The following is a 24,730-nucleotide window of genomic DNA, read 5'->3' on the forward strand; positions in this document are numbered from 1 at the left end:
CTATTCAGATTTTCTATTTCTTCGTATTCAGCCTTGGTAAGTTTTATATTTCTAGAAATTTATCCCTTTCTTCTAGGTTGTCTAATTTGTTGGCAGGTAATTGTTCGTAGTAGTCTCTTATGGTCCTTTATATTTCTGTGGTATGGCTACAGCATTTTAGAGGGGGCAAAGCATGGGATTTATTTTTGGCATTGGTCCAGCGGTAAAGATGAAATCAGTCAATCAGTCCATCAGTGCAGCACCACTGCCTTGTGAGAACCGCTGTAAAAAACTGTTTTCTCAGAGACGTTAAGGAAGACACACAAAGCAATGAGCATGCAGGACAGTGTCATATGCAGTATAATTAAGCTGTTCGTGAGGAGGCAAGGTAATAAGCGGGTTCAGAGGCTAGAAGGGGAGTAGTGGTCCTGGCAGGGAGAAGTTGGAGAAGGAGTCAAGGAGAAGGTACTACATGGAGTTGCATCTAGATGGCTGAAAATGTTGAGTTCCAGGGAATGGAGGAGATGCCCTCCTTCTTCTTCCAGAAGCCCCTTCTCAGTGTGGGAGGCACTTGGAAGGAGGCCAGGGTAGGTGACAGCTTTGCCATTGTCCCTGGCTTGGGCTCCCACTAGGTTTCTTGGTGGTGCCTGGGGAGGGGCACGGAAGTATTTCTCTCCATGGTGGTACCTTTCTAGCTCAGTGTGGAGAAGTTTCCAGGGGTCCCTGCCTTTTGGTTCCCTAGCACAGATAACAAGGAAAACGAAAGCTGCCCCCTACTGGATGGGGGCTCAGGCTAAACTACACTTAGAGCTCAGTAAAGGAATAAACTTGGGCATGATATTGCACCAAAATCACACTTGGTCACCCGGGGCAGCTGTGCAGCCTCCCAGGCCTCCATTGTAGACGCCACAGTACATTACACCATTCACTGGGTCTGTGGGCAGGGTGTGTGATTTAGGGTAGAGCCAGGGAAAGAGGCAGTGTGGTTTAGTGAGAAGAGCGCAAGTTGTTTTTTTTAAAAATCTATTTTATTGAGCTATAACATATATGGTATAATCACCCACTTTCAGTGTACAGTTTAATGAGTTGTGACAAATGTAAGCCTACCACAGTCAAGATATAAAGCAGTCCCATCACCAAGAATTCCCTCCCTCATCCCCTTTTGCACTCACTGCTCCTGCCGCAGCCCGGGGAGTCCACTTATCTGCTTTCTGTCATTATAGATCTGTTTTAACCTCTTCTAGAATTTCATATAAATGGAATCACAGAGTATGTGCTCCTACATATTTGGCTTCTTTATGTTTTTGAGGTCAATCCATGTTGTGAGGACTGGTAGTTCATCCTTTTTCGTTGCTGAGTAGTATTCCATTGTATGGATATACGGCAATTTGTTTATCCCATTCTCCTGTTGTTGGGCAGTTTGACAGTTTCCAGTGTTGGACTATTATGAACAAAACTGCTGTCAACATTTTTTTTTTTTTTAAAGAAGATGTTGGGGGTAGGGGTTTATTTTTTATTTATTTTTGCTGTGTTGGGTCTTCGTTTCTGTGCGAGGGCTTTCTCTAGTTGTGGCAAGCGGGAGCCACTCTTCATCGTGGTGCGCGGGCCTCTCACTATCGCGGCCTCTCTTGTCGCGGAGCACAGGCTCCAGACGCGCAGGCTCAGTAGTTGTGGCGCACGGGCTTAGTTGCTCTGTGGCGTGTGGGATCTTCCTGGACCAGGGCTTGAACCCGTATCCCCTGCATTAGCAGGCAGATTCTCAACCACTGCGCCACCAGGGAAGCCCTACTGTCAACATTTTTGTACAACTTTTTGTATAGATGTGTGTTTCTTTTCTTTGGGGGCAAATATAGGAATATATTACTGGGTCATGTGATATGGGTACATTTAACCTTAGGAGAAACTGTCAAACTGTTTTCCAAGGTGGTTGAAGGATTTTGCACTGTATGGGGAATTCCAGTTCTTCCACATCCTCTCCAACACTTGTTGTTAGTGTTTAAAATTTCAGCAGCACAGGTTTTGAAGTCAGACAGATTTCAGATTCTAGTTCTGTTACTTGCTAACCCTGTAACTGTGGATGAGTTATCTGTTCTTATAGAGTCCAGCTTCCAGTCTCATTTTAAGAATGAGAATCCTAATACCTTCTTCATGAAGTTGTTGTAAGGATAAAATGTTTAAAGGTAAAGCACCTGGCCTTGGCTACATGATTTATGTAAAACTTGGGAACCAGGAAAAGGAGTGGGATACAAGTTTGGGAGGGGGGAAGAGTTAGACACTTTAATAACAACAGACTTAAAGTTGAAAAGGAATGAACATAGAATTTCAAGTTTGAACCTAAGAGTAGCTTAGGTAACTATCAGATAGAAGCATAATAACTTGCTGACATATTCTAGCTCAGAAACCAACCACACAGTTATCTCCTAAAATCAGTAACGTATTTGTCCTCAATTTTTAAAATTCTTAAAAAATTTTTTTCTGTTAGTTTTTGGTCTCAATTTTTAATGTGCACCTGAACCGCTGTAGGTGGAGGTGAGGCAGTAGGGTGATAGATTAATGCAAGAAAAAATTTAGCTAGAGAGTTTTGAAATACAACTTGCTGTCTGTATGCATCCCTGGAAATTCTGATTCTCATGATTTGGGGCAGGGCCCAGTCATCTGCATTTTTTTACAAGCTCTCCAGGTGATTCTCTTATCAGTGGAACTTGTCCTGTATTTAAGCGTGTTTTCAAGAGTGCTGTGGAAGGTATCTAATCATACCATGCCTCTACTTAAAACAAATCCTTCCCTTCTGCCTCTAACATACTGTCAAATGCATCCTGGACAAAGTCCAACTCCTTAGCATGGCTTCCAAGTTTCTTCACAATTTCCCAGGCTCAGGTACTAAGGAGGATAATGCTAGGAGACACTGTTTCTCGTCAGGGAAGAAAACAAATCTCCCATTCTCTTTTAAGAAAACACTGCACAGTGCTAATGTGAGGAGGGCACATCTTAGGTCCTTAACAGAAACCAGTTTCACTACCTGTTTCTTCTGATCAGCTATGAGTATTTCCACGTTCCCCAAACATTTTGCCACTCATCCCATAACTCAGATGCTTTTCCTTCCTCCCACTGAAATCCTACCCTTCTTTTATAACTTATTCAAAGGTTCCACTACCTCTAGTCTGAAATCTTCCTGAATTTCTCCTCATTCTGTCTCATGAGGGTCCTTGTATTGTGTGCAACTTTACTCAATATTCACTACATGTGTTTACTTGTCTGTTTCTCCATCTAGCACAGTAGTTCTTAATTGTTCACGCCCACTACCCAGGACAGATAACACAACCCCACCCCTCAGGGATCACTCCATGCTCAGGTCCTATTAGGCAGGAGTCCAGAGACCAGCTTTATCTTCAGACCATTCTCTCTCTCTTAGGAAAGCACGTTGGGTTGCAAGAGTGTTAGAATGATGGGTTGTAGTGATAACTGTGATTTCAGTTGAGGACCTGTCCCCAAAGAAAATTATATAGGTTGACCCATTAGGATGTGGAAGAAAATATTACATTTTCTACTTATTTGCCATTTTAACCTAAAAATAAAGAAGAAGCTGGCCTTCCTAATATTTTCTTTGTGGATTGACCCTGGCATTCTCATGCAAGTGTAACATATATGGGTGGTTTCCTGGGTGTGGCAGTGTGAACCCAGCACAGAGGGATTTAAAGTGGTCCTTTGCTGAATTGTCTACTTTCAACATGCTGTGATGACTGTCCTCCCAGGTCATAGAGTTAGAGAGTAATAGATCCAGAGTTGAAATCTGTCTGACAACAAGCTGTCAGACAAATTAAAGCAAGAAAAATGGCAGAGCTGACAGCCATGAGAGTAAGGGCTCATTCAAAGCCACATTGAGAAAGTAAAACAACGATGATCTAAGCCGACCTAACAAGGAGACCAAAGAAACAAAAAAAACCCCACAACCTTACAACCAAAACCCCCAAAACGTTGACATTGATGTTATCAAGAAGTCAAGAAGTCTATATGGAATATGAATTTATAAGCACCTCTTCCTAGTACTAGTAAACCCCTGCCTAAGTGCATTATTGTACATTCAGATTTAAGCTAATGAAATGAAACCACATGATTCGCAAGACATTTAAAAACTAAGCATTTTGTAACATGTCAGTAAACCACTATATTTTTTAAAAGCAATGTTTGAAATCATAGGGTTTTGAATTCAACACCTCACAAAATTCACTAAACTTACTGATAAATGTTTAGAGGTAATTTTTTTCCTTTTTTTTTTAGTTTTCTTACTAGCAGAGGCAAAGAGCCACATGCCATAATGACTAAAATAAAACAAGGGAAACCACACAGTGCAAAAAGAATAGGTACATGCTTGTCTGTGTCCATTGTTGGAAGATGCATAGAAAATATTGCCAAGTGTTAGAACAGATTATGAAGCTTTGGGCATCTGGATAAAAAGCCCAATATAACTTAGCCTATGGTGTTTGTTGAATTGTTTCAGTTATGAAATATACATACAGTTGCTCTTTCTCTTTCTGTGTGTACCATTAAAAAAAGGAATACGTACCAGTGAAGACATATACTCAACAGAAAATTACTTCTTAAAAAAAAAACCCTGGGGCTTCCCTGGTGGCACAGTGGTTGAGAGTCCGCCTGCCGATGCAGGGGACACGGGTTCGTGCCCCGGTCCGGGAAGGTCCCACATGCCGCGGAGCGACTGGACCCGTGAGCGATGACCGCTGAACCTGCGCATCCAGAGCCTGTGCTCCGCGACGGGAGAGGCCACAACAGTGAGAGGCCCGCATACCGCAAAAAAAAAAAAAAACAAACCAAAAAAAAACAACAAAAAAAACCCCCTGGAAGCATTTTCACTAATAGAGTTACTCCATTGACTAGGATAAAAAGATTTCCAGGTAAGAGTACAAACACAGCACCGTCAATGAAATTCTTTCACTGTATCATTTATTGGCAAGCTATTGCAGCAAAGCCAAAAGCGTACAGAATGAGATAGGATATCATCAATGTGGTTATTGTTACTGGAGCCAGAATCTTAAGTGTAATAGAATCTTTGTAACATTTTGTAATGAGATGGGGAGTCACCGTGAAAATATTTTGGCAATGTGCTCGTAAAAGCCATCAAGCCTGAAGATGAATTACGCATTTTTAAAATCAGTAGACAACTGTTTCAAACTTGCTGACCTTTTCTCTGATGACAGCTGGTTGTTGGTAACATGTCACCTAGCAAATATTAAAAACAAACAAACAGAAACACCCACCTCACTTCATGGAAAAGGAGAGGAAGTAATTGCTTTCTGAAAGTAAGTTGTAGAGTGTGGTGTGTGAAAATACTCTTTAAAAACAAAGGTAGGGGAGTGGGAGAGGGATGCACTGGGAATTTGGGATTAGAAGATGCAAACTATTATATAGATAATGGATAAACAACAAGGTCTTACTGTATAGCACAGGGAACTATATTCAATATCCTGTGATAAATCATGGAAAAGAATATGAAAAAGAATGTACATATATGTATAACGGAATCACTGCTGTACAGAAGCAATTAATACAACATTTAAAATCAACTGTAATTCAGTAAAATAAATTAAAAAAATAAAATTCAACAAAATGACAACAACAAAACAAACAAAATAGGTGGTGTTGGGAGCTGGCTTTGAAAACACATGTTTGGAAATGTTGCTACTATTATGTGATTCCGCTGCTGACAATGATGAGCTCCCTCCATAAACTCTCATATCTGTGTACATTAAAAATATCTGGGAAGTAAACTTTTTAAACCTGCTTTTAAAATTTCAAAATGACTTCATCAGTGGGGTGTGAACCCATCTGTGACAAATTGGATAGCTTCCAGATAGTTTGCTAAAAAATAAAGATTAACATCAGGAAGAAGCGTATTTCATGAGTGACGTTCAACAAAAACCTGTACAATTGAATGAGAATCATGACTTAGCACAACCAACCAGGTACATCTTTTGTTTGGAACAATCCATCTTTGTGAGGAATCTTTTTTCAGCCATGGTTTTGTTTTTTTTTTTCCTTTGGCCATGCCATGTGGCTTGTGGGAACCTAGTTCCTGACCACGGATTGAACCCGGGCCCCAGCATTGAAAGCACTAAGTCCTAACCACTGGACCGCCAGGGAATTCCCAAGCCATGAATATCTTTGAAAGCCAGTTCAGAAAGAAAATTAACCTGAAACAAGGTCTTTGAATAGTCATATCACAAAGCTCTAAATCAAGAGTCTAAAAATAGTGAAACATTTTCAATCAAAACGCTGTCCTCCCCCCCAAATATTACTATTTTAGCAAGAGCAAAACCTTTACTTCACCTTTATCTTGTTCTTTACAAATGTCTATTTTTGTGAGTTTTGTGATTGATATATTAGTATAGTTATATACCTATATAGTTTGTAAATAAACATCGCTATATTGTGGTTCACGTGCTGACATTTTTTGCAGGTACATAATCGAAATAGTGTGGCAATCCCTACAGCAGAATGTAAATCCCTTGGAGGTGACCCGAGTCTTCCTCATTCAAGTTTACTTCTCGCTCACACAGAGCACGTGATAAGGAGCCTCAGTTCCATAGGCTGCCTGGCGGGCTGGCTGAATGAAGACATCAATCGGTAAAAATGTTTCCATCATAGGAACAACATAAACATCAACTCGTGGAGGGGGGCGGGGGTACTGAATACATAAATAAGCATTTGGCAGAGGAACAAAACCCATCAAATGTGAATCCTGAGGTGCGTCTATAAATAACACTAATAGGAGCTAAATTCACTGAGCGTTCACTCTGTGCTAGGTGTGTTCCATATTCAGCCCTCGGACCCTCCCCGAACTCTCACAACAGCCTTGTGAGATATGCCAGGAGCAGGCTGGTGTCACAGGTACCTGTGCCGCCTTCTAGAAGGAGGGCTGCCCTGGGGACAATTCTGGAAACTGTTTCCTTGTCTCCTCAGGGGATTTCAGACCCAAAGAGATCCCGATCATGTGCTCTCCTGTGTAAAATGAGTTACAGAAAGAGCTGGAAAAGAAAGGTCGACATGGAGCCTCCATATATAATGATGTTATCATCGATCTGCAGGGCACAGGAGATAAGCTCTGAGCTATTTTTCCAGCAAGTGGAAAAAACCAAGCTGCCCTGTAGGCCTCCCTGTGGGTAGGGCAACCTCGGGTCTGCCCCAGGGTCCAGCACTTCCTCTCTAGGGGGTTGACACCCCTTGGCCTCCTCCTTCCTCTCCCCACAGACGGGACAGGGGTGCAGGGAGGTCCTGTCTCACTCTGGCTTTTGAGAGTGCAGAGCACTATAATGGTCTAAGGCAGGGCTAGCTTTTTTATTTCTAAACCTAGACAGGTTTAGAAATCAACTAAAACCAGACTTTGTAACACTACAGAGTCCCCTGGCCGAGTGAGCACGGGAAAAGGCTGCCTCCCAGGTGATTTGGGGACTGGAAGGTGAGAGCCTGCCCTCCTTTGTATCCTGGATCCTGAGATATTCCCCCAGTTAGAGGAACCAAGATGATAATAACACTTGGAAGGCTGTACTGTCAACTTCTTTCATAGTCCTTTTGGGATCTCAGCAATTCAGACAATTCCGAATTGAATTCATTTATGCTCAGAAAGGAACCGTCAGAGGCACCTGAGGCCACCCTGTTCACCTCTGAGTGTGGGACCCAGGGCTGCTTCCTCAATTGTTCTATCCAAGGGAGAGGCCTCTTCTTAGATTACCGGGGGGAGGCTGAGCTTCTGCTGGAAGGCCAATCACTTTATTCTAGGCTTAGGTTGAAAATGTTTGGAGGACCAGAGTGGACAACGCACTGCCGAGGGTGGGGAGAGCAGGATTCATGGACACGCTTTCGGCCCAGTTTGCACACAGGAGAGGAGAATAACTACAGCTGCCATGTTTTCAAGCTCCTCCTCTGCCAGACCCTTGTCATACATTTTTTTCTCGTTTAATCTGCTGACAGCCTTTTAAGGTAGACATTATCCCTGCTTTATTACAGTTGAAGAAATAAGGTCACTCCTGATCATTCAGGACTGGAATCCCTTTTTGCTCCCATCTGATCCCCAGCTCCCCTGCTCCCGGAGCCTGCTTGTGCTTGAGACTTTACTTAATCATAAAGAATGAAGTTCAACTGACTGAAACGCCATCTGGGTGAATGTATTTAGGAGAAGCCTCTGTTTCCTCCCCTCCTTCTCCCATCGTCCTCACTTCCTGCTCACCCAGCACTGTGTGACACTGTCCTGATGGCAGCACTCTTGGTAATGCATGGCGTAGCCAGGGCCCAGGAGGGGTGGACTCTGGGCCTCTGGGAAGGCACATGTTCCCTTGGCCCTTGGTGTATCACAGTGCCAGCTGCCAGAACAGTGGGACAAGCTTATAGTGACAAGTCTTCTAGACTTTGCATGGAACACAGTGGGGACACACCTGAGTGGCCTCCTATTGCTGAAGCCTGGTGAGCCCTGGCTGCCACCCAACATCGCCATGCTGCTCAGGAGCTGGGCCCAAACTGGCCTGCTGCAGGGAGGCTGATTCCTCACCAGCTGGATGTGGGATCTCTCTTTCTTTGCCCGATCAACTTTGGCTTATGTTTACTTCACTTTAGTGACTTTGAACACTCACCAAATTTCTGTAGGTGGCCCTTGGGTAAAGAAACTCCTCCAGGGGCTTCCCTAGTGGCGCAGTGGTTGAGAGTCCGCCTGCCGATGCAGGGGACGCGGATTCGTGCCCCAGTCCGGGAGGATCCCACATGCCATGGAGCGGTTGGGCCCATGAGCCATGGCCGCTGAGCCTGCGCATCTGGAGCCTGTGCTCCGCAACGGGAGAGGCCACAACAGTGAGAGGCCCGCGTACCGCAAAAAAAAAAAGAAGAAACTCTTCCAACTGGTCACTGAATGAATAAGCAGCTTAATTTAGCTTGGTTCTTTTATAAAACATCTTCCTCCTTCATTCTTTTAACTTAAAAAATATGAAATACACATACAGAAAAAGCCTGAAATATATATATATATACATTCAATTATAAGAATAGTTATCAAGCAAGATCTTGCGAAACTACCACCCACGTTTAGAAATTGCCATTCCAGTATCTGAGAAGCCTTCTGCATATCCCTCCTCAATCACCAACCCCTCCTCCTCTCAAAAGTAGCATTATGGTTTTTCTGATAATGGTTACACTGATTTCCTTTTCTACTTTTACCGCCTGTCTCCATGTTTAAAGGGAGTCGTCTTACATGTGTTCTTTGTAATACTTTCTTCTTTTCGCTCAACGTTATATGTAAGAGTCACCCAAGCCGATGAACGCAGCTGTAGTTATTTTCACGGATGCATAATTACTCCGTTATATTAATACACCATGAGCTGTTTTCCCAGTCCATTATTGATGGACATTGACCTCATTGTTTCTGGCTTTATTGTTTTTATGAACAACACTGCCATAAATATTCTCCTACACATCTCCCAAGAGAGACACATTTGCAAATGTTTCTTTGAGAGCCATCACCTAGGGATGGAATTACTGGGTTGTCGGTTTCCACTTGTTCAGATTTACTAGGTTTTTATAATATATCCTGTGGTTTTATATACTTTTGTATAATTTTTAAAAATTAGTTTTCCCCTTAGGTATTTTTAATTTTATTATTTGACTGCGTTGGATCTTAGTTGTGGCTCACGGGCTCAGCTGCCCCACAGCATGTGGGATCTTAGTTCCCCGACCAGGGATCGAACCCACGTCCCCTGCATTGGAAGGTAGATTCTTAACCACTGGACCACCAGGGAAGTCCCCCCTTAGGTATTTTTAAAAAGTCATTTCTTTCTAAAAAGTTTAAAATATGATTCTCATACAAATATAGGATGAATGTATGTCAAGACTTTAACTCAGTGATTAATAAGGGAATTATTAAGATGGTCAAGTCTGATTCAAAGGAGAATTTGAGGAATGGAGATTTATGTTGTTAGCTGGTCAAAGGAATACTGAAATGATGTTGCTAATAGAAAACTAGTTAATGTTCTATAGGGTGATAAAATCATAACCTTGATTTTATCTTTTCTACCAGTCAGAAATCCATTAGTCAACATAACTTCATAATATCTGAGCTCTAATCAAATAGTAAATAGCAAAGTCAAACACAAGTGTATTCTAGATAACTAAATATTTCTTAGATGAGCTTTGTTCAACAGTGACATTAATAGGACACGTGGTCACTCTCCTGCCTTCTTTCCAAGTTTGGGATATTTTTTCTTAATAATACTGCACTTCCAAGTTTGTGGTGAGGATCAAATGAGAACATATAAAAGTGCTTTGTAAACTGTAAGGTACCAAATATATTTTCATTATTATGGTTGTTTCACAAAGCCCTCCTAAATAATCTATTGGATTTAATATGGGATATGGGAAGGGATATGGGAATTATTGAATACCTATTTTTTAAACTATTGTTTTTATCTAATTTAATTCTTACAAAAAGACTGAAAAGACCCCGAATCTGCTTTAGTTTTTCTGTCTGTAACATTGGGATAATAGTAGTACCTATCTCATTGGGCTGTTGTGAGAATTAATGAGTAATATAGACTTACTGTTAAAAACAGTGCCTGATACATAGTAAATACACAAGACATGTTGTTTCATTGAGTGTCAAATCTGTTATTTGAACAAATCTACTGAAGATTATTTTTAATAATATATTTCCATTTGGTTCTTATATAAATCTGCCTTCATTAAAAAATTACCTTAGTCTTATCTCATGTTTTAAGTTCCTGTTTTTACTAATATACTTTATTTTTAGAGCAGTTTTAAGTTTACAGAAAAATTGTACAGAAAATACAGAGTTCCCAAATACCCGCTCTCTACCCCTGTACAGTTTCTCCTATTATCAACATCTCGCATTAGTGGAGTACATTGTTACAATTGATGAACCAATATTGATGCACTATTAAAGTCCATGGTTGCCTTTAGGGTTCATTCTTTGTGTTGTACAGTTTTTTTGGTTTTGAAGGATGCATAGTGTCATGTATCCAGTACTACAGCATCATACAGAATAGTCCCTTTTGTCTTTAATCTTTCAAAATCTGCTTACATATAGTCTGTCTTCAATACTATTATGTAAAATGTGGGTCTAATCCTGTCATTTGTTGTGTCTACTAATTCTCACTGGGATTGTTTCTTCATTTTTTTTTCCTAATTAAAAGATTTGCTAGCTGCTATATAACTCCACATATACTCTAGCAAAATAAATCTTAGCCCCTATAGTTAATTTTTAAAATCACAGCTTACTAACTAGAGATGGCTGAGTTCTTCAGACCAATTGGAGGCACAGGAACTCATGGTGCCATCATAGCCTTGTGAGGATAATGTGTATCCCTCTTTTCTAGATTTTTATTTTATATCACGTTTATTTGCAGTTCAGCCCAATTTACTGCTAGAATCATCTGTTTTGTATTTTGGGGTTATTCCCCTACCCTGGAAACCAGTATTCATTTTGATGAATGTCCCATTACGTAATGAAAGTATAACTCTGGGCCAATTAACTCTTCTGAGTCTTGGTTTTCTCTTCTGTAAAAAGGGGATGATAAACAGGGATGTGGAAGCTTAATTATTCTGTACCATGCTGCCTGTCATAGAGTTAGCACTCTAAGTCAACTCTTATTGATGTTATTTTTCTTTGTACCAATCTTTTCCCAATAGCATTTTAGTCCCAAATCAAATGCAGCCTGGTATTACAACCATTGTAACAATATAATCACTATTAATCCCTTGTCCTTTCCATAGTGTGTCCCTAATCTGACTGTATCTGGCTCATCCATCCTCATTGTTTCTGGACAACATCTTTCTTGTTGTCCCTATATACACACCATGCTCATTCACCTCTCCACTTAGATGGAGTTTTCCCAGTCTCCATGACCCCATTCTTTTCAGCCTCAAACCAAATCACCTCTCCATTCTTCAGAGCTCAATTAGAGTTCTATGTCCTTTGTGAAGTCTTTTGACCAAGTTTAATCCACACTAATCTTTCTTGAACTCGAAAGCCTCTATGGAGAGTATCTCAGAGTGTAGCTTTCTCAGGATTTGGTGGTTTTGTTCCTGGTGTGGCTGTGATTGGCTTCCTAACTAAATTGAACATTTTCCTATAGGAAAAGGACATGTTTTCGTGTATATATAATACCACCAGGTTCAAGTAAGTGCTCTCATGTATTTTTAAATTTTGTCTTTTTAGTGTGTATTTGGTGGGAATTTGGGGCCTGGTTTGCGGTTGTGTCCCTCCAAAGAGGATTTCTCTTTATTTCTGCAAAGTGTTCCTTGGTGACCAGTCTGGGAACCACACCTTTCATTAACTTTTCAGACTGGGGGCTCCTGGATTACTCAGGTAGTATAAATTGCAACCCCCAACCCAAGTGAGGGGAGACTTGTGGTTATGAATTCCATGGTTCTTTGAAGTAGGAGCTACTGGAAGGGAAACTTATTAAAAAAAAAAAAAAGTCGAACTCTTCGACTTAATGAGTTATCTTGGTTGTCACACTGTGTTAAGCCAGGAACACAAGCTGGGATTGCTGGTTCTTTAGGGTATGTGATATTGTTTTTCGTCCACAGGAAGAAGTGGGGCAGGTATGCTGTTCCCTTTGTACAGAAGCAGAAATTGAAACCAGCAGAAACCTGTGACTGGGTAGGTCCTCTGCAGACTCTGTTTTTGCCAAAGAGAAACAATATGATGACCCTTCATGAGAGGAAGGTGGGCAGTCTTCACCCATACATTGCCCCCAGTTCCTAAACCCATCTCTGGACCCCTCCGCATCCCCAGCAGCCTAGACCCTAGCTCAACTCTTCATAGAGGAGAAGACAACCCACTTTCGTGGGTGCAGTATTTTAGAGTTACAGAGCACTTTTCTACGGCATCTTGTTTTTTAGCAGTGCTGGGAGACAGGCAAAATGGGTACTCTCATTCGAATTGTATAGATGAGGTGTCTGAGAAACTGGGACCTAGGCTGGTGATGGGGTTTGCTGTGAAAGCCACACATTCAAATGGTACATCTGGGATTCTAACTCACATTCTTTGTCATCTCAGGCTTTGGGGTCAGAGAGGTACTTAGATCCTGATGATAATGGATTTTTGTTTGCTTTTTATTGAGGTGAAATTCCCATGACATACAATTAGCCATTTGAAAGTGAACAATTCATGGCATTTAGTACATTCACAGTGTTGTACAACCACTATTTCTGTCTTCAGAAATGACCATCAACCCCGCCCTGGGTTTTTGTGCTGAATAAAAGAGCTTATCTGTGTAAGACATCCAGCTCAGGGCCTTGCCCCTGCTAGGGGCTGAATGGAGGGAGCTTGTGTTATCAGACTCTCTCTATCTCTCTCATAAACCTGGTAATGTAGAAAGAGGAATTCTTTTCTAAATTTAGCACCTTGAGAAAATCAGGTTGAGAATATGTGAAGCATTCATGTCCCAATCCTTTTTTTAAAATGACATTTCAAAATTGCTCTCTTCCAGGAACCCTTTCCCAAGGAACTCCTATTCTTGAAAGCAGACGCATTTACCTGCCACTGCCCCAGGACTGAACCACACGCTGTCACAGAGCATCTTGTATTTTTGAAAGAGTTCGTCTCTTGGCCAGGCCGTGACATGCACAACCTTGGAGGTACCACAATGCTCTACCTTGTCCTGGGTACAGAAAAGATGTTGGATGGTACTGAGTGATGGCAGGCAAGCTCCAAAATTCCAGCCAAACCCTGGTGACCAAGGTTTTTCCCACATTTGAAATAGTGGTTTTGGTGACTGAGGATATGCCTGTTGGGTGCCAGTCTGGGCTCAGGTTGGCCATCCCTGTCTGAGACAAGGTCCCAGCTCCCACATCTGCGCCACACGACAGGTTGGAAGGCGAGAGCTTCAAGCAGGCAAACCCAAGAATAGAACGGCTTTGGCCTTTATTTAGATGTGCCAATTCCAGGATCATAGGTCTCAGGCCCCAAGAAGTTGTGACTGTCCCTTTGGCTTCCTACATTACCAGGTGTTGAAGCGAGTGACCTCCGTAGTGGCCAGGGGTGGCCAAGGGAGAGGGCTGGTGAGGAACGTGGCTGGGGAATTCAGGATGAGAGCCCGCACAGGGCTGGCGGGCCTACAAGCTCACAGTGTTCAGACTTATGGGAGGATTTTCCCTCTGGCGACCCCTTAGGGCTCTCCAGGCCATCACTGTGCCGACACCAACCGCAAGGCCGCCTCCTGCTGCCACTGGCACGGCCCAGGAGAGCACTGGGGGGTCTGCTTTAGCCTGGTCTTGGAGCAGCCAACTGTTCCTCAGGGTGCAGATGTAGGGGCGCCCCTGTGGAGGAGGAGAGGGTCAGGGCTCAGGGCCTGAAAACCACCCATCTGAGGCTTGTGTAGTCCCCATCCCAGAGACGGTGCAATAACCTTGTTTCCACAGCTCATCCCTGTTTGTAAAGCTCCTTCATCCACACTGTGCCCCAACCCCCTGAATAAGGAGGGGTATCCAAAGTGGTCAACACCCAGCTATAACCTCCAAAGATCGGGAACTGATAGGTGACCCGTGGAAGAGAGTCCTGAGGAGCTTGCAGAGTGCCCACCTCTGTTTCCTCTAGGCCGCCCCGGACAGCTATTCCCATCCTCCCATCCCAGGAGTGCCCGCGAGCAGGGAAGGTCGGTGTGGAAGGACAGCTGGTTCTGTAGTAGGTTAAGAACCCAAATGTGAAGGGCCTGCCTCCCTGGATCCTTTCCTTCCCCCCAGTGAATGCTGGTGGCATGGTGGCTGTGTGGAGCCCTGTGCTAGGAACTGGGAGAGGGCCTGAGGGTTCAGGTGTGACATCAGTGCTCGTGGTCCAGTGGGAGATAAGACATGTTCAGAAACAATCACATCACAGAGGAGCCTGGGTCAGTGCTTGTGAGAGGTGCGCGCAGAAGAGAGAGACCAATGCTGATGTGTGTCTGGGGTGGGAGTGGTAGGGTGAGATAAGGTGGACAGTAGCCCAGAGAGGGAAACATCTGGGCCTTGCAGGATGTGAAAATTTCCCACAGGCGGAGATGGGGGATGAGCCTCCAGAAGGAGCAGATGGCAGAAGCAGATGCACAGACGGGGGCTGTCGTGGGGCTTCTCTGGGAAGCCGCTCCGTTTTCCAGGAGCGGAGTGTGTGCCTAAGGTGAGAGAGGAAGGTGGGCCTCTTATCTGGACTCTCCTCCGTGGGCGCGGGGACCGGGGAAGGGTTTTGACAGCCTTGACAAGACTGGAATTCCTTCCAGGTGGGCCACTCTGGGTCTGGCACGATTACAGGACGGACAGAGAAGGGAGAAAGGAGAGCTGGGGAGACAAGGTTGGGGCTTCGTCCCTGGTCCGGGCGAGGGCGGTGCGGGCCTGGACACTGGTGGTGCTGGAAGGCCAGGAAGACGATGTGGGCACCCAGAACAGGCACGGCCTCTTATTTCTCTTTTCCTCCCAACCCCCAGCTCCCAGGAGCGTGCCTGGCATGGGAGGGCTCCTCGACGCATGTTTAAGACAGAGGATGCCACAGACCCTCCAGGGTCACGGGGGTAACGAGGTTCTGGCCAGTGCTCGCTCATCTGCCTCCCCGGGCCTCTTCCTGATTCGGTGAACCCATCCCTTTGTCCCTCCCCTCACTTCTGGCTGCGGCTCCCTGAGGACCTGAGAAGTGTCGGGGCAGCCAGGGGAGGTGAGATTTGAGAATGGTGGTCGTGAATGAACGTGCATGATGGTGAAGCCTCCCAGGGGACTTTTGTGCCTCCAGATGGCCAGGACCTCCCCCCTCCCCCAACCCAGGCACCTGTTCCACTCTAGACAGGCAGGACCTTACTCACAGGGGAGGGGCACTTGAGTTTGGTTCGGCTATAGGTGAAGTTGTTGGAGGTTGTCTTTTGACCCACGGGTTCCAGCTGAAAAGAGAAAAGGAAACCTTGGTTCCCTCCAAAGCTGGGAGAGACCTCCCTGTCCGAGGGAGGAGAATCTCACACCAGATTCCCTCCCTTTGCGAGGCTGAAACCAGCCAAAGGGGCAAGACCTGTGGCAGACACTAGCGGCCCTGGGGCCGGAGCTGGACCTGACTTCTGACTCTCAGACTGACAGGTCGGAGTCCATCAGAGGAGGGGCAACCCTGAGTCTGTGTCCTGGATTTACTGAGGACACTGAGGCCCAGGAGAGACTGACCGGTCCAGAGGCTGCAGCGAGCGTGGAAGGGCAGAGCCCAGGACCTCCACCTCCTGCTTTCCCGGTGGGTGGTTGTGACTGCAGACACTGCATTTTCAACTTTATAAAATGGTGATAATCATATTTACCAACTCCTTGAAGTGTCTGGGGATAGTCAATTTCAGGAAAATTTTGAAAACATACTGGTTACTATGACGTCGTTATTACGCTTGGCTTGTCAACCTTAAGAAATTGGCATTTTCTCACTTGAGCTACTTTCGTGTGTTTTCCGCATAGATGAAAAGATTTACTTGAAACCTCCCGGGGAGCAGCTGTGGTTCAGGGAGGTTCTGCTTCATGCTTTTGATCCTGGGACCCTCTGAGAATGAGCTGGAAGCTGCTGTGACTCCCTCCCCAGAATCTAAAGCCAGTAGCCTGCCCCCTGGCAGCATGTGGCCAGCACCAAGGAGAATGGATCCCTGGCACTCACTTATCCAGACTCTGTCCTGAATGTCTAGCGTCCACCCATCATATGATCTGCTTCCCTGCCTGTTCCTGAGCTCATCAGCTCCTGACCCCCAGGTACTGCCCAGGAGGGAAGGGAAAGTCCACTATGCCGGCTAATGACCACACCTGGCCCGTGACCTTGCTTTTTGTTGTCTTAAAGCCGTTTCCACCTGTCTGTTAGTAACAATTAGAGGAGGAAGGGCTGCTCTGGGCTTGGGAGAGTCACCACGGTGACTGGACAGAGCATGGTGGGCACATCCACTGGGGTCCTGGCTCTGCTGATAATGAGCTGTGTGGTGCTAGGTGGGCTCCTGAACTGCCCCTAGCATTTTTCCTGCGTAGCAGAACCACCTAGTGACAGAACAAATGCTACAGATCAGTTGGCTGAGCCCCAGTGATACTCCAGGAACCCAGGAACTAACTGGTGTCAAGGAAGGTAATGATCATATGGATTTGATGACTGTATCAGTTTCTCCCTTTCTACTGGTTCCTCGGCATCGGTGCACAGCCTACTGTATTTCCCAGCCTTGAAGCCCCATCCCCATCCCCCCTCCCCTCCAGCTGCCTTCACCATTACTCCTCATAACTCTAGAAGAGTTGTTTGTAGCCCCTGGTTGCACTTCCCAACGTCCCGTTCTCTCTAACACCCATTCAGTAGGTCTTCAGTCTCTACCACTTGACTCAGCTCTGGTCAAGGTCACCAAGGACCTTGCCAGATTCAGTGGTCACTTATTTTGGATTCATCTTGCTTGACTTTTCCGCAGAATTTGTCAAAGTTGATGCCTCCCTTTCACAACACTTCTCGTTTCCCTCCCACCTCCCCCTTCTCTCCTTATCAGTCGTTGGGTCAAAAGTTGGAAGAAAGCCCCAGGCTTGGTGGTTAGTCCTTTCCTCTTTTCCACCTATTCTTTCTCTAGGAGATCTCAGAAAACCCCATGGTCTTGAATACCACTTCTATGCTAATAACCCGCACATTTTTTCCCCTAAATCTCCGTTTCTGACTCTCTCTGAGCTCCAGAATCATACATTTAACACCGTACCTGATGCCTCTGGGTGGATTTCTGGAAGGCAGCTTACACTGACCATGTCCAAAATAAGAACTTTTGATTTTCCCCTCCCAACTCTATTTCTCTCTACACACCTCAACTGTCCACCCAGTTTCCTTGACCTCAAACTGAAGAATCACCCCTGTTCCTCTTCTGCCTCATCCACCAGCCAGTCCAAAACACATCCCAAATCTGACCACTTCCCTCCACCCCCACTGCCATCCCCTGGTCCCGGCCACCTTCACCTCTCACTTGGACTTCCAGCAGCTTCCTAATGGTCTTTCCAACTCCTCTCTTGCTTCCTTCTAGTCTGTCTCTATGCAGCAGCCGGAGGGCAAACCAGATCACGTGGCTCTCCCGCCGAAAGCCATCCAAGGACCCGGCCCCTGCTCTCGCCCACCTCTGACCTTGCTCCCCTCCCTCCAGGCACACTGGCCTTTACGCTCCTCACACGCTTCAAGCTCCTTCCTGACTCTGGCCCGCACAGGTCGTTTCCTCTTCCTGCAACACTGTGGCCCCAGACCTCTGCGTGCCCGGCAGCCTCTCGACGTTCGGTTCTCAGTTCACACGTCACTCTCCGGTGAGCCCTCCATCTCTCCACTGTTACTCTCTGTCACATGACTCTGCCTTATTTTTTTTTTTTAAGCCATGAATGTGGTCAGAAATTACCTCATTGATTTATTCACTTTTTTTTTTTTTTTTTTTTGCGGTACGCGGGCCTCTCACTGTTGTGGCCTCTCCCGTTGCGGAGCACAGGCTCCGGATGTGCAGGCTCAGCGGCCATGGCTCAGGGGCCCAGCCGCTCCACGGCATGTGGGATCTTCCCGGACCGGGGCACAAACCCGTGTCCTCTGCATCGGCAGGCGGACTCCCGACCACTGCGCCACCGGGGAAGCCCGATTCATTTACTTTTTATCTCTTTTTCCCATTAGACTGGCAGCTCCCCAAGAGCAGGGACGCTCTTTTCCCCAGCACCTGGGGCAGTCCCCACCACATAATGGAGCTCAGGAAATAGTGGTTGAGGGGATGGATGGAAGAACTGGACTCGTAAACGCCTGAGGCTGGCCACAGGAAAGGCAATTGTTTTTCCTAGAACCTGCCTTTCCTAAGACAGACACTGTGGATACCAACGATGTGGCAAATGACAGGACTGAGACAAGGTAGGGTGCCATGGGGCCAGCTCTGGGGACTCGGAGAAGGCTTCTTGTGGAAGCTGGCACCTGAGTTGACTGTTGAGGTGGGTCAGAGTTAGCCGGGGAAGGAGGCTGAAAGGGCAGCCCGAGATAAGGGGAGGAGCGAGGGCAAACACACAGAGGCAGGAGACAGCATGGGTGGTGCAGGAAACTTCACTCCTTGCTGGATTGCTAAATGCAAATCAGGGAGATGGGAGCGGCTGCCGAGAGGTTAATTGGGGCCAAGTCCGGAAGGCGTGGTATGCTGCACTAAGGGGCCTGGCCTTTCTTCCTCAAGGAGGGGCCAGCCTTGGGAGTTTGAGAGCAGGGGCACGACTTGGTCAGATTTCATTTATGCAGACTATGCGGTTGCCCTGGGGTGAGGAGATCTAAGGCAGTGCTTTGCAAGCCCTATGCAGTAATATCACCTGGGGAGTGTCTAAAACGTATTGAACCCAGGTGCTACCCCAGACAAAGTCAGAATTTCTGGGCATGAGGCCCAGGCACTGGGTTTTTGTTTTGTTTTTGGGTTATTTTTTCTGGTTTTTCTTTTAAATGATTTTTTAATCGAAGCTCACATACATCTAGAAACAAGTACAAATCATAAGTGAGCTGCTGATAAATTATGACAAAATGAGCATACCCACATAGCATCCAGATAAGGAACAGAATATAATCAATACTCAGAGGCTCCCTCCTACCCTCTTCCAGTACTATCCACTCCCCAATAAGACCATGGATTTATTTGCTTGTTTTTGAAATTTATATATATAGTTGCATGTTGTTGAAATTTTATTCTCATTGCTGTGAGGTATTCTATTTTATGAATGTGCTGTTTGTTTGTCCCTTCTGCTTTTGGTAGACATTTGGGGAGTTTCCTGTTTGGGGGCTATGAATAGTGCTGCTATGAAAATTCTTGTATCCATCTTTTGGTGAACCTTGTGTATACCTTTCTGTTGGGGAGATATACGTAGGAGTAGAATTTTGGGGCCATAGGGAATACATGTGTTCAGCTTTAGTAGATATACCAAGGTTTCCCAAAGTGGTTGTAGGTATTAATTGTTTTTAAGAGTCCCCAGATAACTGTAATACACAGCCAGAGCTATTCTAATGGCTGTAAGCCTGGAGACAGGGAAACCAGCTAGGAGGCTAGCGTTGTTACTCAGCGCCCAGGGAGATGCTAATGTTAGCTGAGAGTAAGATTTCCACAGAAGAGGGAGCGGGCAGCAGTAGAGGAATAGGCATCAGAAAAGAGGAGAAAAAACTGTTCATAAGAAGACAAAAGAAAAAGGAAGAGTGGACTTCCCTGGTGGTCCAATGGCTAAGACCCTGAGCTCCCAATGCAGGGGGCACGGGTTCAATCCCTGGTCAGGGAACTAGATCCCACATGCTGCAACTAAAGATCCCGCGTGCCGCAACTAAGGCCCGGCACAGCCAGATAGATAGATGGATAGATAGGTAAATAAATATTTGAAGAAAAGAAAAGAGAAAAAGGAAGAGAAAAAATTCCCTAGTGCCGTTGGTATTTCTGGCTTTGCGGAAGTCTCTGGAGAAGGATGCATAAACTGTTCAGAGAGGAGGGGCAGGAGATGCAGGCTTTGCGGAAGCCTCTGGAGAAGGATGCATAAACTGTTCAGAGAGGAGGGGCAGGAGATGCAACAGTTTCAAGTGTGTTTGTTGCCACAGTGGGGTACTCAGGGTGTGAGCCAAAGCCTGCAGACACTGTGTCATAGGACTCTAATTATGAGACATGAATTCACTGGTTACACATGTGCTTATCAGGCTGGGAGCAGGGAGGCAGGGTGGTGCTGTGGCCAGGACGCTTGGCAGTTAGACCCGTGTTCTAATCCTTGTTCTGCAACTAGCTGGCTGTGTGATCTTGGGCAAATTGTTCCATGTCTCTGTATTTTAGTTACAGAGCATTCTGGCTAGATGATCTCTAAGAGCCTTTCCAGGTCTATTGGTTCGTCATTTATTTTATGTCACTTTAGGGGTGAAATTCCAGGAAGAAGACGACCTGAAAAGTTGGCATGATGCTATAGCTTTATATCTGAGACGGTTTTGGAGGAAAACACTGGACCCTGTAATTATTTCCACAAATCATATAGCACAGGATAACATACTCATAGATGATTTTAGGTTTGTTTTGCTTTGCGTTGCTTTGTTTTTTAAATTTGGGTTATGGCTGGGACAGAGTGGTTGGGGGGCCGTGGACAGTCTTGTAGTATTAATAATATGGCTCCATGACAGTGTTCATCTTTTGTTTTCAGATCTAAATCCCTTCTACTCACTTTTATGAAATAGAAGCCTCTCACCTGTGTGAATGGGAAGACCTACCGAGCTGTTTCGGAAGAGAAAGGCCAGAACTACATTAAATCATGCAGAATGCGACAAATGGGCCCTGTAATGTTCAAAGTCATCAATACGGCCATCGACCCCCAGGAGACTTGTGGAGGGTCCTGGCACTGAGCAGGCTCAGAATGCCCTGAGGTAGGAAGACTATGCCCTGATGGGGATGCTGGGAGGGAAAGGCTAGGGCTCAGCATTCCTGCCCCTCCTTGGAGTCTGTGGATTCCCCCGAGGTCACAGGGGGAGAAATGGACCAGGCAGAGAGATCCAGTCTTTGTGGGGAGGGGATTTTAAAAGGAATGAAATTGAGTGACTCAGCCACTGAAAGACACCTGGACTTCAAAGCAAAAGAGTCTTCAAAAGAAACATAACTGCTCTCAGGAATTGTTTTAACTTTGATTTAAAAAACTACCGTGGAGGTAGGGTTGGGAGGGAACTCAAAGGTATTCTGATTGCAATTCTGAGTCCTGGACTGATGGGAGATGATGAAAGTTCCAGGAGGGGGCAGAATGTGGTGTCAACAGGGGGAAAACACCAGGAAAACAAAAGCAGAGGAAGGCTGAGTCTGCAATTAAGTAGGCCAAGGAGAAAACCTCCTTACATGCTGTTCTGAGAAGAGGAGGAGGTGGTGTAGCTAAGGAGAAAGACAATATTATGAGTCAGCCGAGTAAGATACTGGCCACGCGGGCGGAGCTGACAGGTGTGGGAATATTTGCACAGTGGTGCCTGGCAGAGCCGCCGCAGGCCTGAAACTGCAATGAAAGGAGCAGGCGTGTGGATTGTTTAGTCACCATGGGAGAAATGAGGGAGCAGGCAGGTTGGCGTGGGGATTGGGTTACCCGCGGAGCCTAGATCAAAAGAAGCCAGTGGGTTGGAAAGGCATTCACTTGCTCCGTGCAAGAGGATACAGCGCTCAGGGTTACTGGTCGAGCTCTGTGCAAACATAGCTGACTGTCCAGTCATGAGTGGCCAGTTGTAAAGGGCAGAGCAAGCCACAAGGCCGGGTTGTCCCTGTGGCCTCTGGGCTGTACGTTCATTTCGTAAGGTCCCCTTTTCCCCCATTAGGGCTAGAATAGGTGGCAGCCTGGGAAAACAGGCTGAGTGGCTCTTTTTGATGTTTAAAGAAATAATAGTCGGAATAATAGTTGGGACCGTGTGGATTATTGTGCTGGGTGCGGTACACACATTATCTCAGTCTTCTAAGACCTGTGTCATCTTTGTTGTTTTTGTAGATATTGATACAAATGGCCAGAGAGATCATTGGCCCAAGGTCACACAGTAAGGGGTTCATGCTGATATTTTCATCCAGTCTATCTGATGACAAAATTATCCCCCGACAGCACTGGGGCATTCCCGAAAGAATAGAATCTGTCTGGACAAATACGTGAGCTGCCATTTGGAGCTCTGGGGAGAAGGGAGCCACATCAGCCAGTAGGTTTTTCGTTGTGGGAAAGAGTCAGCTTCCTCGGGTTTCCCCTTGACCCAAACCCACTCGACCCTCAGGCACTGACCATGTTATTCCAGAGAGCGATGGCCATCTCAGCATGCCCGCGTTCTGAGAAGTGGAAACAGTCCTCGGAGAAGAAGGTGAGGTCAGCGCCTCCTCTCTGTGACCAAAGGCAAGGGGATTATCTTCCTGGGACGAGGGCACTGCTACCCCCCATCCCGCGGCATCCTGGGCATTTCAACTTTCATCCTTTCAACTCTGCTGCCAGCTGGCTCAGATGTTGATGGAGAAATTCCCTGGTTTTGGAATTTTTATTTTTTAAAAATTATAGCCACCTACAGTCCACATCCCTTTTCCTTCAGCATCCCTGCTCTAATGGTTGAAAAGAGAATAATAATATTTTTAGGAAGCTTTCCATTTTATCCCAACCCAGCAAATAGCAGGGCCAGGGGAGCTTGGTCACTGTTAATTTTCACCTTTTCTTTCCAAGTACATCTAAGTTCAAGTTATACTCAGAAAAGGTGGGTGCAGGGGAAAGGAGGAAAAACAGAAACAGCAACCATTTGGGAGCGCGCTTGGAGAGAGATGGTCCAAAAAAGCCCATGTAGAAAAGGAAATACATTGCCTAAGATACGGCCTCTGCACACGCACCTCCCAGACACACCCGCAACTTACGTCGTTCAGGGGGACAGGAGTGTTTTGGAAGAAAGGCTGCACAACCACGGCGAAGTCCTCACGCTGCAGGTACTGGTAGGAGAGCCTGGAGAGGCCACTCTGGGGATGGGGAGAGAGGCTGCTTAACCGCCCGCAAGGCTGGGCAGATGGTCTGTTCCTGTGGGCTTGGGTGGGTCACGTCAGGGGCAAGGGACTCAAAGGAGCCGCTCTAGTGCCTGAGCATCCATTTAGTCTGCACCAGGTGGGGGCGCCACCCGGCTCTGCCCTGACGTCTGCTTGGGCCCAAGGCCGCCTCTGCTCTCACTTCATGAAGGGGTGAATTAGAACACGGGGCCTCAGTTCAAACGGGGAGAATTTCAACACCAGCTCCTCAAAATGCCTGTGACGTTGGGGGATGAGTATCCATGGTCTTTGCATTTCTTAAGTGCCAAAAGGTGGACTATAAAAGGGATAGACTAGCTGTGCTCGTCCTCCAGAAACTTATTCATCTGGGAGATGGAAAAATCAAAACCATGTAGGGCTTTAGGGGCAGTGAAGTGCTGACTGGAATTGCCGGGGGTGCTTCGTGGGGGGAAGCTTCTCAGAAGAGGTAAGAAGACAAGCCCTGTGCTTGAGATGGATACACTGCGGAAAGGCCCAGGGCACGGCAGGTCAAGGGAAGGCACAGACAGACGTGAGAAGCTAAAGGAGGGAGGAGCCTGAGGGCAGTGAGCACAGCCCCTCTCCCCTCTGGGAGCTGAGACGTGGGCGTTCTCCCCAGCTTCCCTTCTGAGCTTCTCACTCCCCGCCCCTGCCTTGGTGTCTGATTCACCTGGACACATATTTCAGGGGCTGTGATCTCAGTAGAGCCCTCATTCCAGGAGTAAAGATGGGGGGGGTGGTAGGGTCACCTGGAAGTCCCAGTTCACTGTCTTCAGTTCTTGCAGCATCTCCGGGGAGTTCTCCTGGGAGCCTCGGAGGCAGGCGCAGTTGTTCCTGTGAGACAAGGAGGCCTGAGGCTCGGTGCCACCCCCCCCCCCCCATGGAGGTGTCCCCAAAACACAGCCTTGCTTCCTCTTGGGCCCGGATCACAGAACTATAGCTCAGGGGCAGGAGGTCTAGAAGGTGCTTGTTGGGAGAAAAGGTGGAAGGCCTGGCACCAATGCCCGGGTCTCCTGTGGACGGGCTGCCTGTTCCCCTGGCCACCTGACTGCTCCTTTCCAAGCGTGCAGCTCCTGCCTGGGGTTTCTCCACGAGGGCTGGGGTTTGGGGAAGACTGCCAAGGTGGCCCAGCCTTTCTTCCTCATGCTCCTGAGGCCTCCCTTCTCTACCTTTGGCTGCTTGGGACTTTCCCACAGGGCTCCGGAGTGAGGGGTCTTTTGGCCACTCCGAGAGTAGGAACCAGCTGG

At 46.3% G+C, this 24,730-nt stretch overlaps 1 protein-coding gene and 1 long non-coding RNA gene across 13 annotated transcripts in view; one reads left to right on the forward strand and one right to left on the reverse strand.

Moving 5' to 3' along the window:
- The window catches only part of LOC111174931 (uncharacterized), a 141,292-nt gene that overhangs the window by 96,324 nt on the left and 20,238 nt on the right, over positions 1 to 24,730 (forward strand). For 6 of the 9 annotated variants that reach the window (XR_016395494.1, XR_016395495.1, XR_016395492.1 and 3 more), the window contains 8 exons: positions 6,452 to 12,655; positions 13,488 to 13,635; positions 15,027 to 15,148; positions 16,444 to 16,728; positions 18,632 to 21,010; positions 21,142 to 21,361; positions 22,453 to 22,807; positions 23,158 to 23,411. This is a non-coding gene — a long non-coding RNA (uncharacterized LOC111174931). Of the gene's footprint in view, positions 1 to 1,401; positions 4,890 to 6,451; positions 12,656 to 13,487; positions 13,636 to 15,026; positions 15,149 to 16,443; positions 16,729 to 18,631; positions 21,011 to 21,141; positions 21,362 to 22,452; positions 22,808 to 23,157; positions 23,412 to 24,730 lie in introns of those variants that run through there. The other 3 variants (XR_016395497.1, XR_016395499.1, XR_016395498.1) reach the window with 3 other exon arrangements.
- The window catches only part of PLB1 (phospholipase B1), a 171,529-nt gene continuing 159,888 nt past the window's right edge, over positions 13,090 to 24,730 (reverse strand). For all 4 annotated transcript variants that reach the window (XM_022574167.3, XM_089923307.1, XM_089923306.1 and 1 more), the window contains 5 exons: positions 24,233 to 24,317; positions 23,343 to 23,441; positions 22,732 to 22,827; positions 15,822 to 15,896; positions 13,090 to 14,316 (listed from right to left, as the gene is read on the reverse strand). In XM_022574167.3, the coding sequence (XP_022429875.2) occupies positions 14,113 to 14,316; positions 15,822 to 15,896; positions 22,732 to 22,827; positions 23,343 to 23,441; positions 24,233 to 24,317 (559 nt within the window). In that variant the 3' untranslated portion in view covers positions 13,090 to 14,112. The remainder of the gene's footprint in view (positions 14,317 to 15,821; positions 15,897 to 22,731; positions 22,828 to 23,342; positions 23,442 to 24,232; positions 24,318 to 24,730) is intronic.

Source organism: Delphinapterus leucas, chromosome 13, assembly GCF_059928025.1.
Source record: "Delphinapterus leucas isolate spDelLeu-1000000601 "Yukka" chromosome 13, BTC_Dleu_Yukka2, whole genome shotgun sequence".
Taxonomy (NCBI): domain Eukaryota; kingdom Metazoa; phylum Chordata; class Mammalia; order Artiodactyla; family Monodontidae; genus Delphinapterus; species Delphinapterus leucas.